The following is a 17325-nucleotide window of genomic DNA, read 5'->3' as shown; positions in this document are numbered from 1 at the left end:
AGCAAAGTGTCTCAAGTAGCAACATTACAAAGCCTTTAGACAACGTGAGATGGAAGCAAGGCATCTCAGGTGTTGAACTGGATATTTGTGCTTTCGCATTCACAAGAAGCGCTTAGGTGTCCTCGGACTTTTGGGTCATACATCAGTGAAAAATTAGTTTTATTTCTATGTTGGCGTCCTTTGCAGTGCTGCTGGAGAGGATGGCACAAGGGCGCCACACCATGTGATGGCTAAGCCTGCCGACGTAGCCTCTAGCCGTGAAGTATCCCGCAGCCAGGGTACACAAGCCACCATTGCCACTGCCAACAAAGGTATGAACTCCCCCCCTTTTTTATCTTACGCCTTGTTTGTCAATATCGCTTACACGTCGTTTTTGTTTGTTTGTTTGTTTCCAGTTACCCAGTGCACCCTCAGGTTCTTCAACAACACAGCGTCCCAGACGGAGTTGGAATCTTCAGGTTAGGATCTGTAATCTTTTCTTACAAAAAAAAAAAAAAGAAAGAAATCGCGGGCCATCGTCACTAACGTGAAACCTGGGGAGGAGCGAAGAATGCAGTGTATAAGTGGATTCTTAGCGCCTTGGCGTTTTTTTGCCAATGGAGATGGAACCGTTGGGGAGTTGAGGTATATAGCTTTGCTGTAAAATTCTCTCGTCCTTGAAGCACGAAGATCTCTAGCGCGAGGCGTAAATGAGTGTCCCGGTGTTTTTTTAGTACGCGTTACGAAGCGCTCCAGCGCAAGGCATATATGAGTGTCGCGGTCTTTTTTTAGTAAAGCATGGTGTTCTAGCGCGAGGCATAAGCGAGTTTCCCGGTGTTCTAGTACCGCGACAACATGAGACAAACAACTATTACGACGATGATGACGACGACAGGAGACGCCAACAGCTCCAGCAGCCCCGAAGAAGCTTCGCCCCTAAAAAAAAAAATCAAAGCCCCCTTTCTAAAAGAAAGGTGGTTAAGATGCGAAGCTTTCTTCCATTCAACCTGAGTCAAAATCAAATTCCAAAATTCAAACTGGTGGTTGAATTTTGATTTTGTTATGAAGCTGCAGTCGGATAGACGGCGGCTTCATTACGTGGGAAGCGTTCTTTTTTCTTGAGGCGCTTGATGTGCCTTCAGTTATTATCATCATCATCGTTTTGTGAAACCCACTGTGCAAAGCTGGCTTTCCTGCATTGTTTTCTGTTTGTGTTCTAGTTGGACGCAGGATGCAATCAGTTTGGCATAAAAGGCTTTATTCGAACATACGCGTGATTATTGTTTTCAGCTTTTGTAGATTATCAGTCTTTTGGCCAGGCATACTTTGGGTCCGGTCGAACATAGACTGAAAATGGAAAACTTTAAGCTCTTGCGTGAGTTAGTTACTTTTCTAGTGACTGTTGATTACCTGAATATCGAGGTGGTCAATATTGCTACAGGGCTGAAAAATTACTGCTAACCTATGTGCTGTGCTTGTAACGAAAGCTTCACTGGCATTCCAAGAGAAATGGGCCTGGCCTGTCAGTTTTGCACTGCATTTTTTATATACTATTAAGATCAAATACTGTTCTTTCTGACTTGATGTACAGAATTGCAAAGCCCTCCATTGCTTTAACTTGACGTTCCAAACAGCCTTCTTTTATAGTGAATGTCGTTCTTTATACGTGAAAAATGGAATTAATCGGCCAGATTTTGGGGAAATCCCCAAGGTGGAGTAAGGTGGAGTAAATGTATTTCTCGAGAGTTTGACTCTTGATCATTTATTATTTTTATATTTTTTGTGGAGCTGGGCATACTGTCAGTGAGATACTGTGTTTGGAGCTTAGCTCAGTTTTTGTTTCTTGCTAACAGTGCCTGCCCAAACTCGGTGGTGTAGCACGTGACTATGACAGCCCCCAAGGGCACGACATGAAGAGGGACACACGAGTAAGTCGAAGAATCCCAAAGAAGCTTTGTTTAATGTGGTGGTCACTTAAACAGCCTGACTGCGATATTCTGGTGGGTGGGTGGCCAAAATGTAAAGACTGGGGAAGACCCGCACTGCGGCAGATGGCCAACTGTTGTGCCTTTTATTGCTTATTGCCAACTTATTGACGCAGAGAACTAACGACCGGAGGGACGTTTATGGAGGGTGAAATCAGAAAACGAGAAGACTCACGCACTTGCGAGTGAGGCTTCATTACACCGCTCCCTGTTTATGATGCCTGTGAGACCAGTTACGCTCCTTAGTGATACAGACGTGGAGCGCCGCCATCGACGTCATCGACGAAGGCAGGAATTATTAAGTACCATTCCCCCATGCAACGACCCCCTGGTCTACTTTAAGGTGCTCAGGTGTTCCTTAACCAGGTGCTGTTGGGGTACGCTTATACAGAGGACGTGGTTACTCGATGGCGAAATTACTCGCACCAGCCGGTACCCCACGATGGCAACCTCCCCAACAGTGGTTCTGCAGCTGCGATTGCCAGATCAGTGCGATGCGATCACCTTCAAAACAGATGTGACCCCAACAATGCACTACCTCGTTTCGACTGCGGTGCATTAGACTGGCTTCGCGCGAAATACCGTGCCGCCTGGGTCCTCTCCTATGAGGCCTGGATCAGGCCACGTGGTTAACAAGATACATTGGCCATGTTGCGGCACTTCGTTTGTGAGGCAGCCATGGCCAGACGTTATTAACACACTTCTTCAACCCTGAGGCATCGAGCCATCCCTAATAAAATATTTGTCTGTCTGTCTGTGAAATCAGAAAATTTGGAGGCTGGAGCATCGCAAATAAGGAAAGGTTGAAGGAGCACGGGAGAGGTCTTTGTCCTGCAGTGGACACAGACTAGCCTCGTCATTTGTACGCTTCGCTTGCAGTGGCAGAGGCTGACCTGGTGGAGCGACTTGCCAAATGGGACAGCACAGCAGTTCCAGGTAGTTCCAGACGACGTAGCAGTTCTGTGGAAGTGATGGAGGAGGTAAGAGCTTTCCCCCTAAGCGGTGTTGAAATGTGATGCAAGAAGTCGAAAGTCACAGCGGCGGTTGTGAGGATTTTGGATACGTGGCTGCGTTTCCCTGAAGTACTGTGATATCACTAGTGTTGTGGTACCTGTTGCGTAACATACCCATAACAAGTTTCGCATAACATTCCTCACGAGTTGAAAAGTCACAAATGGAGTTAAAAAAATTTTGCTTCCGATATTTTTAAGCGAACAAAACACTGTTGTCGTTGAACAAAAGCCATAAGATGTACAAAAGGGAGCGATGTTTCAGGTAAAATGAAAAGTTATGTAGCCTTCACTGCTCCTTCAACAAACGTTTACTTTGTACACAAAAGTTGCCTTATTTGACTATTTACTTGAAATCGGCGTCGCAGAGACAATCTAGAACTTCACCTGTGAGATAGCGCGGACTTTTACGTCACCACACAAAGCTTCACGTTCACTTTTTCTTTTAACCTCTCCTTTTTTCCCCTCCCTTTTTCCCTACTTCTTTTATAGCCTTTACTCCCTTCTCCCCATCCCCACAGAGTAGCATGTAGGCAGGAACATGCCGGCAAACCTCTCTGCTTTCATCTAACAAAGAGCTGCCTCTCTCTCTACACAAAAGTAACACTTCAATGAACACCATAGAAAAAAAAAAAGTAGCAGATGAAATAAGCATTCGTGACATAATTGAACAATTGAGCAGCAGACTACAGGGCATTCAGAATCAATCACATTGCTATCCACACAGCATCTTGCACACTACGAAGTGTTCCTTGATCTCTGGTGGGGCTATGAACTTGGGTTTTTTTGTCTTGTTTCAGGTCATTTTTGTGGAAGATGAGGCGGTTGCAGAGGTGTCGGTCCCCAAAAAACGGCGGCTGGCACTACGAGATGACGACAGCACCTCTTCCTCTGACGAAGAAGATGCTGCGGAGCTGAAGAGGCTGCTCCGGAAGGAGCGCAAAAAAACCCAGCAGCTACGACGAAAGCTGCAGGTCATACGGAAGACGCACCAGCGCCTCCAGGAACAGCACAGCCGGATGACAAACGTGCTTTTAAGCATGCTGGGTGAGTGGCTGCTGTATATCTGATCCAAACCCACGGGCGCCTGTTTTTGGATCAAGGCGAGAAATCGGAACGCCTGCATGTTGAAACTTTTGCGGCCTGTTGAAGAGGTCGAAATTTTCATCTGCAGCTTTCCACTGCAGTGTGCCTAGAGTAGTCAAGCTTTACAAGCTTCAGCTCTTCGAAACCCCAAGTCTTGTTTTTATCTCTGGTTGGGGAAAATGGAGCAAGCATGCTTGTTGGCGGTTGCTGCCTATTCGAAGAACCCTGGAAATGAACCTGGAGCCTTACAGTATGGCACTTTTATAGGTCAGGAGTTTCTGTGGTGTTATAAGCATAAATTGTAAAGCTGCTTTTCCCCTTCTCCAGAAAAGCGTTTTATTTCGAGAGTGTGCAAGTTTACAGACTGCATTTTTTAGCTCTTAGAAGGGTTGCGAGTTTTGGATGATGCCAGTGTGACCAGTGTAGCACGTCACTTTGTACCATATCATTACAAGGTCCCACTTGTGTGGATTCAAATGATATCGCACTTTTTTTTATCGTCTTGCATTGGGGAAAAATGAGAAAGTTTCAACATAAAAAGCAATTTGTTTCACTTGCATCTGCATATGGGAAGAATTATAGGGAACTGTCAGCTGCACACATAGGAGATATGCCAATTGGCTGCATGACAGAAGTAAATTGGCTTCAGCCAAATAGATTCCTTCATCTGTCTGCTACAGGAAGGCTGAACAAAAACTCGAAAAGTAAAAATTTGTTTGCAGTTAACGTTGGCTCAATGTAGAGGCATAACATCTTGCTTAGCGCTGGTAATATGTGCACCTATTTTCTTACCATTAAAATATTGCATTTTGTTGGAAACTTGTTCAGTTAATATGGTTAAATATGGCAATATACTACATACAACCTAAGCATGAAATTGTGCATTTGTGTAGCTACAGCTCCAAATATGCAATCCGTGATACCCTTAACCACGGAGTAAGATAAAGAGAAGCGCCAACTGTGGCCCAGAAAAAATCATTTGCGAGGGACGATAATGTCCCCGTGCAACCGGGCGCCCAGCTTTCACTTTGCTTTCTTCCTCTTTCGAGCCCCTCTCATCGTTATGCATTTGGACGTTGCTTTCCTCTTGCTCGCTCTCCGCAGCGGCTATTTTCTTTCACCGCGACATCTGTCTTATAACATGTAAAACTGTGCACGCAATCAGGCGCGCGCAGAATCTAAATCACGGGACGCGGCTGCAATGAGTGGCGGGGTAATCGCACACCGCCACGTGTGTGATGACTGCTTATTCTCTAACAGAAAACGTTTAGTCTGAAATAATCAAGGCGAACTGGAGAATATCGATATAACCCAGGAGATCTAAGGTGAAATCGTTCGACGACGATTTCAGAAGAACCACACAAGAAATGAGCCAGAGTAATATCGCACACTGTGTCTAGCCTGATTCGGCTTACGGTAAAGCGGTACAGTGCAAAAATCGCTCTTGGTCGCCCGCTACCCTGCCGCGCGCTTAACGATTTATGCTTCTTCTGCACACACGCAACGTTTACGTCTGCAGTCGACATAGGCGTGTGGCAATGATGCATACAGTTCCACACAAGAAATTTACGGCTGCTGCCTGGCCCTGAATATGGAAAGGCACTGTCAGCGTCATTGCGCGAGCAAAGAATTTCGAACACTATCTTTGCTTCAACCCGGCTTCAACACGCGTCGTAACTTACGACCCGATGTTCACTGTCACTGTGCGGTCGTGTAATCTTGTCAATGCCGCCAGTGTATACCGCCAGATGCATTGCCGAGCAACGTGTTCTGATGATCTGGTTTGTGAAAATAAATTTGTTCTAGAATGAATAAAGAGCGAAGCCGGATAATGACCTATATTGCGTCATAAGAAGTGCTTGCGTGTTTTCTAAAATTACATTTAATTTAACATAATTAAAAATAAATTAAATTGAATTTGTAACATGTGCTGAATCTACACCTGTCTTATTATTTTATCTTATTAATGGCGGCATCGAAGGAAGTCTGCCCCCTGCATGCCGTACTTACGTGTCACAATTAACAGCTGCACAACCAGTTGAGGGGTCGCAAGTACTCAGAAATTAGAGAGGGAGGGGGGAAAGCAAGTGATGTGTCGAAAGAGCGTGGAACATATTGGTGCTAAGTGGAGTTGTGATACGGAAACATTTCTCGAAGCGTCCCCCGCGTGCCCCTGGCGTGGTTGTTTTGGCACTACTCACTACCAGCCTGAATTGATGAAAGACGCAGCTGTTCATGGAGTTCAAATCGCTAAGTTGATTTGAAATTCAGTGTTGCCTTCAAAAGCACCTAGCCCCAATCATCATTTTTCAAGCAACACTCCGCGTTTTACGTGCTCTCTGCACCAAGGAGCAAGCTGCTTTCGACTGTGTGGATGTAGTTCTCTGGAGCGCCATGCGCTATACAGTAGTGTGGTATGCAGTACTAGCAGTACGCATAATGCAATGCATGCTGTCGTATGTAGTCTCAAAGGAGAAGAAAAAAAGCTCGGGGCTACACCCCCGCGTGATACGAGCAGACATACTGAAACAATTCGGCGTGTGAGCTCACTGTTAAGCATTCATTCCGATTTTGAGCCAGCAAGTTTAGTTTACAAGTGGCGAGAAGGTGGAGGGCACTTTTAAAATCACTATTTGTGAGAACTAGTTGGCTTCTGTCGGCTTTTGTAATACATGTAGCACACAACAGAATTCCCATTCACCAATTTACGGAACGTAGTGCCATTCGAGGCCCAAAGTGCGAAAAAGGAAGCGTTTCTCTAGCGGCCAGATGTCTGAATGTGGTCTCTACATTTCGTATTCCCGTTCTGCAAACAAATCCTTAAAGTATCTTCACCGTATGACAACTCAATTCCGTCGGGTACCGGTTACCCAGGAGGTGCTGTCAAACCAGTTAATCAGGTTCGCAACGGACGCGAAGCTGCGTCAAACGAACTGCCTCCGAAGCAGACGACAAATTTAGCCGGGATGCGCCCTGGCGTCGCGCCCCACGAACTGAGCAGCTCAGGAGCACGGGGATCGCTATCGCTGCGCCATTCGTAGTGCCATCTACATTGTGCTCCGCGAGTGAGGGACATTAAGAGCCCGTCGGAGAGAGCGAAGTCGGCGCTCCTGTTTATCATACTCCCTGCCCCTAACCACATGCTAGTGCTATCAGGAAACAAGACAGCATGAGTAGACTACTGTGATTATGCAGTTTCATCAGTTTCATTGTGTCCTGTTTGTATTTTATTGAAGATGTCTTTTCGCTATTTTTCTTTCTCCTTGTGGTTGTAAAGGGACACAGTTGTGTACATTTAGGGTTTGAGAGAAGGATGATTTAATCTAAACAACCTCAGCTTTCTCTCTTCATTTAGATTAGTGGCTGGCACTGTAGTGTCAAACAATGGCAGGTAATTTCGCTGCAAGTGCTAACTAATTTGTGGTGGTTTCACTTTCAGAAACATCCAGCAGCACACATGGAAGCCACTGCCAAGCTGTCCTTCACCGGGTAAGTATGGTTCTGCACTTGAGCTGGTTTCTCCGCTGTGCCTCAATGTTTTTGGCGGCGGCGATTTGAACCCACCGTGTTGGGCATTGACTTGGTGAAGAATACTCGTCCTTCGTTGTTGTAGCTTGTCCTTTTTTTTTTCAGTCATGTAATGTACACTAACATTGGCCTCTGCTGCTTCTTCCGCAATCCGTTATGTCCGACTTCTTGAAAAGGCTGTTTTCTTGAGCTGACTTGGCGGGTGGCTTTTTTTATTTTCTCAGCAGCCCGCAAGGCAGAGTGGAAACTCACTGCCACGCCCTGTGACCACCCCGCATTCTCAGCTAGTTGACAAACCAGCTGTTCGTGTAGCACCACAACAACCATTGCCGAAAAAACCCTCAGATGCCCGGCAGAACAGTGAGGTACGTTTGCCAAACTATGTTTTATAAAATGGTACTCCTTGGCAGCCATGCAGAATGTACTATTCATATCCTTAGTGCGAGCAGGCACAAGCAGCCTGTTGCACTGGCTGTGCAACAATTTGTACTGGCCGTGATATAGATGGTAGATGAATAATGAGGGTACAGGCGTTATCACAAATGGAATACCTAAATGCGACATTAATTCTCAAAGCGTATGTTACCCAGAACCCTGTAGTCTGCTTGTTCGAAAATGTGCAGTTTACTAGTGCGCTGCTTTACGGTTAGATTTAGGATTTCTTCCTCACGTTTCTAAATAATTCTTCTGGTCTTTATTGAAAGTAAAGCTTTAGTTTCGAATAGCAGGTGCCCCTGCAGTGTTGTTCGTGTTACTCAAAATAAATAATTTTTTTTTAAAAAAAGGGAATGGAGTCTTCTGCAGCCTGTTTCTCATAGTTCAACCACAGAAGTTAAACTATCGACATTGCAAGCCAGAAAGCATCCAACAGACCAAGTGCATTCACAGAACAAAGGGACCTAACATGCGTGACACACTGGAATGTTTTTCTTCTTTATTTCAGGCTGGTGCAAGTGTGCGACAGGAGTCGTTGCGGGGAGTCCAGAACGACGCGGTGGGCTTTTCACTTATGAGCTTGGTGATCTAAGGCAGAACTTGGTAAAGCTGTGCGAATAATTGCAGAGCAAAAAAAAAAGTATTGTAACACATGGTAGTAAAATTTTTAAAGAAAGTGCTTTCTTAGACGGATGGCGTCCTGTCAAACAACTAATGCTTTTCCCCATAGACCGGTTATTCGACTGAAATGCTCTGATAACATCTCTGGACACACAGCACAAGCATGAAACCAGGCTTCCCATTGTGCCAAAATGGTCACTTGAAAGTCGCAAGAAAGGAACAAGTCTAGACGACACAATACACGCATCGATCACAAAAAGGAGTACAACAGTTTCTCATAAACCATGTATTGGTGTATACATTTAGATCATGATTGAAAATAAGTGCGGAAAAAACAAAGCACAAAAAGGGGAATGAGAAGCGGACAGGACAGCGCTCATGATGCTTGTTCCATTGAGGTTATTTTCATTTCTCATGCTCTTTTTTCGCTATGGTACACATCTTCTGAGTGTGTTCTGAGTGTCTTCTTTTGCGCTGTAGAATCGTGTGAGTCAGCCTCATAATGTTTGATCCATTGATGTTATTTTTACTATACTCTTTTTTTCCCCATTGTACACATCTCCCTTTTCTATCCTTTCCCTTGTTTCTTCTGTGCACCACGCTGAAGGCGTCATGCTGTTTGTGGGAACTTATCTAAATAAATAAATAAATAAAAAAAAAATGATTTTCAATCGTGAACGTTCACCGACTTGCCAAAATCACCGACCTCGTGTACATTTATACCATCCGTAGATGCGTTTAACTTGGTGTGCGAAAAATCGCCGCATGGCTTCGTTCCGATCGGGGTCTTCGAAAGTTTGATGATCGATTGGACGCACTTTCAGCAGAAGTTCTAGTGAAGGTTTTGATGCAGTTTTGATGTTGACAGCTTTCGCGCTCCTCTTAGCTTTCTTTAGAAAGGTATGGTAAAGTTGTTTCTTCTTTTCAGGCAGGTGCAAGTGTGCACACAGAGCCATCGCATGAGGTCCCGAACGATAAGGTAGGCTTTTCACTTATCAGCTTGGTTAGTATAAGGTGAAGCATGGCAGAGCTATGTAAAAAATCGCAAAGCAAAAAAAAAAGAAAAAAGTCCACGTATTTGCAAACATTGCTGAAGAACGGTAGTTGTCTGCCATCCCTTCCACGCAACTCCGTATTCGCTTTCTGCTCCCCACCCTCAAGGTCCTCCCCCCCCTTATCGTAATGAATGACGGTTTGATCAGTGCAATTCAATTTTCCCACCTTCACACTGCTTCCATACCACCTGTTAAGGCAGCGCTCATCTTTTTCTTTATCTTTTTTTTTCTGCCTAGAACAGAATATTGGGTAAAAGAAAATATACTCGACAAACTTCAGTTGCCTGTTTCTTTAATATAAGGCAGAACTTGGTAATGCTATGTGAACAGAGCAAAAAAGAAAAAGGGTTGTAGCATGATGTGGTAAATTTTTTTTCTTTTCCGGCTTGTGAAAGTGCGCGCCAGGAGTCATCGCCAAGGGTTCAGAACGGCGTGGTAGGGTTTTCACTTTTCAGCTCAGTTAATCTTGTGTAAAGCTATGCAAAGAGTTGTAAAACAAAAAAGAAATTATATTACAACAGGGTAATTTTTTTTTTCTTCTTCTTTTCAGGCTGATGCAAGTGTGAAACAGGAATCGGCGGTGGAGGTCCAGAATGATGTGGTAGGCTTTCCACTAATCGAAGGTTAATCTAAGGCAAAATGTGGCAAATAGATGCAAAGAATTGCAAAACGAAAAATGAATGCAGCATGAGCTATGCACAAGATGCTGCGCTTGGTTTCAAGTGACAGAAGTATTGACGTCGCATCCAGCCAACGCACGGTGTTGCCTTTTCTAAAGCACGCTGTTGCAAGAAAGTACTCAAAAGCATTTTGTACTCATGCTTAATGTGTTCTGCACTAAAGTAGGCAAGTATGTGGAAATGAATTCATTAATGCAGTTAATGATTTACTCATTCAAATGATTGATTGATTGATTTTAGGGAACTTTAAACGCGCCGATGTTGCACAGGCGATGAGGCACGCCGTAGTGGAGGGCTCCGGATTAATTTCGACCACCTGGGGATCTTTAATGTGCGCCGAAATCTTGAACATACGGGCATTTTGGCTTTTTGTCTCCATCAAAAGAGCGGCCACTGCGGCCGGGAATCGAACCCGCATCCTCGTGCTCAGCAGCACAACGCCATAGCCACGATTTACTCATTCAAGCCCTTCCTAAAAAACATGGGTTGTGTGTCCGTGTTGTAAAAGACGAGTTTTCTGAATAGTCATGGTAACCTTGGTATCAAGCTCCTTCTACACTGATCGGTGAGCACTTACAAAATGGCTTCAAAAATATACTTCGTTATCACAAACTATCTTGCGGGCCTGCTAAAATTATAGATATTCATATCTAAGCACAGAAACCCAACAGCTGTGTCATATCCAATGCGTACTCTAGCAACCCAAACTTGTAGCAAATGACACGCCATTTCTACGGCTTTTATTTTTAGCTTCTCTGCACCAATCCGCAATTTATAATACATTAAACATAACTTGCTTACTGTGGTATATTCTGTTAAAGTGTGCATTTATATACTTCAATCTTAGTGAAATGAAGAGAATTGCATTTGTATTTGCGCAGCCACTACTAGGTGTCTGAGCTGAGTATCTTTCAGAGTTTTTTGCTTTTTTTGCTCAGTTCATACATACAGAGTCTTAGGCGTGTTATCTGGGAAATGCAACAGTCTAATGACCTTTTTGTGGTAGCATTTTTCGACCATATTGCTACCCAGCGCATGTCCGAATATTCTATGAAAAGTTTGAGTACTGTATTTATTCGAATATAAGGTGAAGTTTTTTCCAAAATCCGTAGTCTCAAAGTCGTACCCCGCCTTACATTCGAAGCTCAGTACATATGTGTGTGTGCGTGTATGTGTGTGCGTGTGTGCGTGTGCGCGCGAGTGAGTGAGTGAGTGAGTGAGTGAGACGCTTTTTTTTGCTCGCCAAAGTGCACCCTCGCCTAATAATCGTGACCGCCGCATAATCGAATAAATACAGTATTTCTCTTTGCTCGCGAATATTTTTTGCTTCAGTGGAAAATGACCTCGAGGCATGTGCCATTCTGGAATTCGCTGCTAAGTTTATTGCTAATTTCACCTTCAGTGAGATTGGGGTACAAAGTCGAGTATGCTAATGAAATCAAAATGCCGTGATATTTACAAACACAGTGACAGCATGATTTATAATAAAGTACAAGTAAAGCCACTGACACGTGCCCCAGTTTCTTCTTCCTCTTCAGATCAGAGTCGTTTGAAGAGAGTTGTTTGAACAAAAGAGTCATTTGATCACAGATTGCTGCTGTGTTGACAGTCGCAGGAGGGCCCGCAGCCAGATGGCCAGGGCGCTGCCTCGGAGAGCCTGTGCCCGTTCGAAATAGTCAACGATCAGGTATGACTAATGTTCTGCGCCTTTCAACTAGTCTACCGGTAATTGAAACAGCTGGAGCACAGGGGCTGTGCACTCTGCTTGAGTTCACGGTATTTGCACGGTACACTCAAGTGGAGGGGGTTCTGTTGTTGGAGTGTGGTGTGGTGCTCTTTTTTTTTACAGCGAAAAAACTGTGCCACCTGTGAAGGGTGCACCATACCTGCCGCGGGGGCTCAGTGGCTGAGGCGCTCTGCTGCTGAGCACGAGGACGCGGGTTCGATTCCCGGCCGCGGCGGCCGCTTTTGTGATGGAGGCGAAAAGCAAAAACGCCAGAGTGTGTGATTTCGGCGCACGTTAAAGATCCCCTGGTGGTTGAAATTATTTCGGAACCCTCCACTATGGCGCGCCTCATCGCCTGCACTGCGTCGGCGTGTTAAACCCCACAATCAATCAATCAATCAATCAATCAATCAATCAATCAATCGATCGATCGATCGATCGATCGATCGATCGATCAGACAGACAGACAGACAGACAGACAGACAGACAGACAGACAGACAGACAGACAGACAGACAGACAGACAGACAAACAAACAAACAAACAAACAAACAAACAAAAAACAAACAAACAAACAAAGGGTGCACCATTGTAGACAGGGTACTAACAGTGAAGCCAGCTTTTGCACCTGCTCAAGTGTGAGCACGAAGGGCCTATTCTTATGTGTACCCCCTACTATACCATTTTAAAGATGATAGTCTTTCTTGGGCTACTAAAATGCAAAATAAAATGGCGCAACTTGTACTAGTAGTGCAAGGCTGGAGAAACAGTGGAGCTAGGGGTCGACCTAGCCTCTTCCCCCCTAGGTTTCGCTGTCAGTGTGGGAAAACGACCTGAACAGCCTTGTAAAATCTGGCTAAACTTGGCCTCGCCCTTTTTCACTTAGCCTAGCCCACAAAGAACATCGCGAAACCTAATGAAACTTAACCTAACAAAACGTAGCAGAACCGGAAGATTCTAGGTCTACCCCAGCTCCGCTGCTTCTCCAGCCTTGTACCACTAGTGCAAGCTTGATCAATTTTTTTTACAAAATCTTCATTTTGGGCCACTACTCACACATTTACTAACAATGTTTTATCATGCGCCGTAGATGAGAGTCTAAAAATAAGAAGGGGGCTTGGTCGTATTTCAGCCATGGCTCTTCATGTTGTAAGGCTAACCCTAAATGTGAGGTTTGTTGCGGGCTACCACTTTTTCATCATCATCGTCAGCAAAGGCCTCTCCCGTCGACCTCTGACTACTTCTATCCTGTGCCACTCAAATTCGTTCTTTGCCATCAAATTTCATTATCGTGTTTTTTCACTGAGTTGGTAATCTTTCCCTACTTATATTATCACAAACCTCCGGTAGTCATTTCGTGACTGCTTACACTTGCCACTTTGAGAACTGCTGCACCCGGTTGGGCAAACAACCAAATGGCTAGGCTGTTATTTTAATTGTGCTGTCTGCTGTTCTTCCTCCTTTTTAACATGAAAGTGTTTTATTCCGGGATACACCAAGATTTCACTGACGTCATATCCGTCACGGAGGTGACGCCAGTACACCGGAGCAAGCGGCCTGTAAAGGGTGCACCCCTGCACACAGGGTCTTCTTGCGGGGAAGCAACCTTTAGTACTAAAGAGTACGCTATACTTAGGGTTGTTCGTTTTCGGGTTTTATACTTTAACACGAAAGTGTTTTATGCCTAGATGCACCAAGATATCATTGACATCATATCCTTCACAGAAATCACGCCAGTTCACCTTTGCCAAAGCGACCTGCCAGCAGGGCGTCGCTCTCCAAGCACACCCACAAGACAGCCGCCGACCCACAAGTCATGCTCAGCTGCAGATTTCGCTGCACATTTCACTTTCGTGTTTTATTGATTCCTATGACAGGAATTAACCAGAGTTTTTTTCCTTTCTTTTTCATGTTTGTGTCGGCACGAATTCAAATTAATCTACCCTGCAGGTTCACCTTGGCGATGGGGTCTCCGTGTCCATGGCGCAGTGGGAGCGGCTCCTCTCGCAAAAGAGAGACTCGCTTTTTGTCAAAGAACTGACCAAGGAGCTCTGGGGGATCGCGAATCTTCGTGGCCGCAGCCTTACCGGCACCCCGTGTCGCCGATTCCTTCACAAGGAACCCAGGATGTTACCTGAAAGGCGCGCGCTGTCTCCGAAAAAAATTGACGCTGTTCGTAGTAAGTTTCTTTCTCATACACTCCGTTTTCATAGGTGTATGCTCAGTACTTATGTAACACACATTATGTATATGATGTGTATTACAAATCATAAGTGTATGCTCAGTACTCACATAAAAGCTTGTCATCATCATCACCATCATCATCAGCCTGTCTTTGCCAACTGCAGGGCAAGAAAAGGCCTCTCACATAGATCTCCAATTATTCCGGTCCTGTGCTAACTGGGACCAATTTATCCCCGCAAACTTCTTGATCTCATCTGCTCACCTAACTTTCTGTCGGCCCCTGCCACGCGTGCCTTCTCTATGGATCCACTCTGTTGCCCTTAAAGGGACCCTGCAACACTTACCATCGACTACTCAGAATGTATTTTGGGGTAAAGTTTATTGTCCCAGCAATCTCCTCCCGCAAGAATTATAAAAATCCATTCACTATCACCGAAACTACGCGCGATGAAAAATCGCGCATAAATATTCCCTCTCAACTCAACCGCGGACAACGCGACGAAAGCTGCGCGCTCTCTCCCGGAGAGGGGGGTGGCGCACGGCGTTCTGTTCGGCGGCTTTCGATATGTCACAGGCCGGGGAGTTTCGTCCTTTTCCCTGCAACGTGGACGGGTCTATTTCCGGTCTGGGGCAACAAAAAAGCAGGCATGGTGGCCTGCTCGCAAGCAAGTGCTCAGGCTGGTAGGGCGTTTTTGGAGCAATAAACGTTTGTTGTCGAGTGAGCTCGTTGAAAGTGGAATATTTAGTTCGTCACTCAAACTCTGCGCGCACTCAAAACACAAAAAAAAACACCAAAAGCATGCGGACAGGTTCAGACATAGAAGAGGTTCATACACAGCGCCGACGACGGCTGATCGTCACAGGAAATGCCAGAATTTAGCCGCGAAGTTGACCAGCGACAGTCAATAGGACAGCCAGGACAGCCATGGCCCAATTGACGTCGCAGAGGCCATGCCAGGGATGCATAATGAGGAGAATTGAAAAGAGCGCGGTTGGTTTTTCCGCGTCTTTCACGGCGATTTGCGCGCTTACCGCTTCACGTGCACGTGTAATATTTGGCTCGGGTGTTCCTGGAAGTCTAATCTAAATGTCGTGCAGGTTTACTTGCACTGCACGAAGAGTATTGCAGGGTCCCTTTAATGACCAACCGTTATCTCGCCTTCGCATTACATGCCCTGCCCACATCCATTTCTTCTTAATTTCTACTAATATGTCCTTAAAACGCGTTTGTTCCCTGACCCACTCCACTCTCTTCTTGTCTCTTAATGTTACACCTATCATCTTCCGTTCCATTGTTTGCTGAGTCGTCCTCAATTCAAGTTGAACCCTTTTAGTGAGCCTCCAAGTTTCTGCCCCGTAGGTGAGTACCGGTAAGATGCAGCTTGTGTGCATAACTTAATGTGTATTGGAAATCGTTAGTGTGTGCTCAGAACTTAAGTAAAAGCTTATGTACAAAACGTAATGTGTATTGCAAATCATAAGCGTACGCTCAGTACTCACATAAAAGCTTATGTGCATAACTCGCACCATAAGTGTATGCTCAGTACTTAAAAGCTTGTGTACATAACACATAACTTAATGTGAACTGCAAACTTTCAGGCGCCTTCGACCAATACATAGCGCAAGTCCAAAGGGAGGAGCCAGTGCAGAGAAGGCGTGCGAAGATGAACTATTTCATTGCAGAGTTGCTCAAGGACATCAACAAAAAAGCAGGTTCGCGATGAACCAGGTCGTCTTGGAGCTGTGCAAGTGTGCTTACTGCAGAATTCACCGAATAAATGCTTTTAAAACTTAAGATACCTGTTTCTTTGTGAAGAGGCACTGATGTTTGTTTCTAAAAAACTTCAGACAAATATTCAACACAGTAAACATTTGAGGTAAGGTGCTTTGATGCTGTTTATATGGTACCTGATGTAGGGCTGTGACATTAATTCCCTACATCAGCATATGTCCCATATGTTTTTCATAATGCTGCATGAGCCGTATCTCCAATGAGGCCATATATGTGGACCCCTTTAGATTCCCCATTGATTTTTTCTTCGTCTAGCTAGACTTTAAATGTAGATGCTGTATGTTTGTAGGGGCCATGCAGACAAAACACAAGTTTGGTACATTTGAAAGATTGCCTCGTTAGAATCATACTGGCGCCACTTTTAATGTAAACTTTGCTCAAATAAGCTACATAACTAGGAAAAAAGGGAATGGCCTTGCGACCCACTAGCTCAGTTCCCGCAACAGAACCTATGATGTCATATGTGACAGCTCTGCAATTGGCTGAGGCCGGCAAAAGCAAACGCAAATTAGGCAGGGCTTATAAGCTTGCTGAACGAGCTATTTGCGCTTAAATGTAATACATAACCGCAGTAAAAATGGTGGGGTAAACAATGGAAGTTATGAAAATATACGTAAACATACAAGTACAGATGCGCACTGCTGTGTGTACTGGGAGCACTACGCTTTCTTTAGCTGCACAGCAGGCCGCCGCTTTGGAGTTGTCTTACACGACACTAACCGATCGGCGTAAGTGACATCTGACGTGATCATATTTGTCGAGCGAACACCATGTTTCACGAAACAATTATTTTTTATCTTAACAGAAACAAGCCAGGTGCAAACACTGTCAAACAAAGGCAGAAAACAGCCTGCCACGGTATGATGGAGCCATTCTAGGTTGACTAACTGTAAACAAGGCTCCCCAGCACATGACATCAATGCAGACGTCACGAAAAGACACGATTTGGCGGGAGAACCAAAATTTTAATGTAAGTTGATTAATTTGTCAGTAATAAAGCATCGTTTGCTTTCGGGCAAATGCTGGGGGCACCTAAAAACACAAAATCTTTTGATTAAAACAAACTTGTATTTTGTCTACATTGCCTCTTAAGGACATTTAAATGGTGGGTTTATAGCTTCCTGGTCTGATGAGAAGCGAGTTAATGGTGTTTATCAGACAGACAGAGGCATAACTTGGTCAAGCCATCATCGGATGGATGCAGAGCACTTCCAAACACCGGCCCTATCTTGTCAACGTTGCTTG

At 44.9% G+C, this 17325-nt stretch overlaps 1 protein-coding gene across 1 annotated transcript; it reads left to right on the top strand.

Moving 5' to 3' along the window:
- Positions 1-232: 232 nt before the first annotated feature.
- On the top strand, positions 233-16083 carry LOC144142581 (uncharacterized). Its single transcript, XM_077674179.1, has 14 exons — positions 233-311; positions 396-458; positions 1833-1907; positions 2844-2944; positions 3775-4021; positions 7500-7549; positions 7813-7953; positions 8532-8582; positions 9573-9624; positions 10085-10134; positions 10250-10300; positions 11989-12066; positions 14055-14283; positions 15888-16083. Coding segments are annotated over exons 3-14 (1176 nt in total). The 5' UTR covers positions 233-311; positions 396-458; positions 1833-1906; the 3' UTR covers positions 16013-16083.
- The last annotated feature ends 1242 nt before the right edge of the window (positions 16084-17325 follow it).

Source organism: Haemaphysalis longicornis, unplaced genomic scaffold (assembly GCF_048455015.1).
Source record: "Haemaphysalis longicornis isolate Haplotype H1 unplaced genomic scaffold, Haemaphysalis longicornis Haplotype H1 scaffold_6, whole genome shotgun sequence".
NCBI lineage: Eukaryota > Metazoa > Arthropoda > Arachnida > Ixodida > Ixodidae > Haemaphysalis > Haemaphysalis longicornis.
Note: the sequence above shows the minus strand (reverse complement) of the source record. Positions and strands in the feature narration are given on the sequence as shown.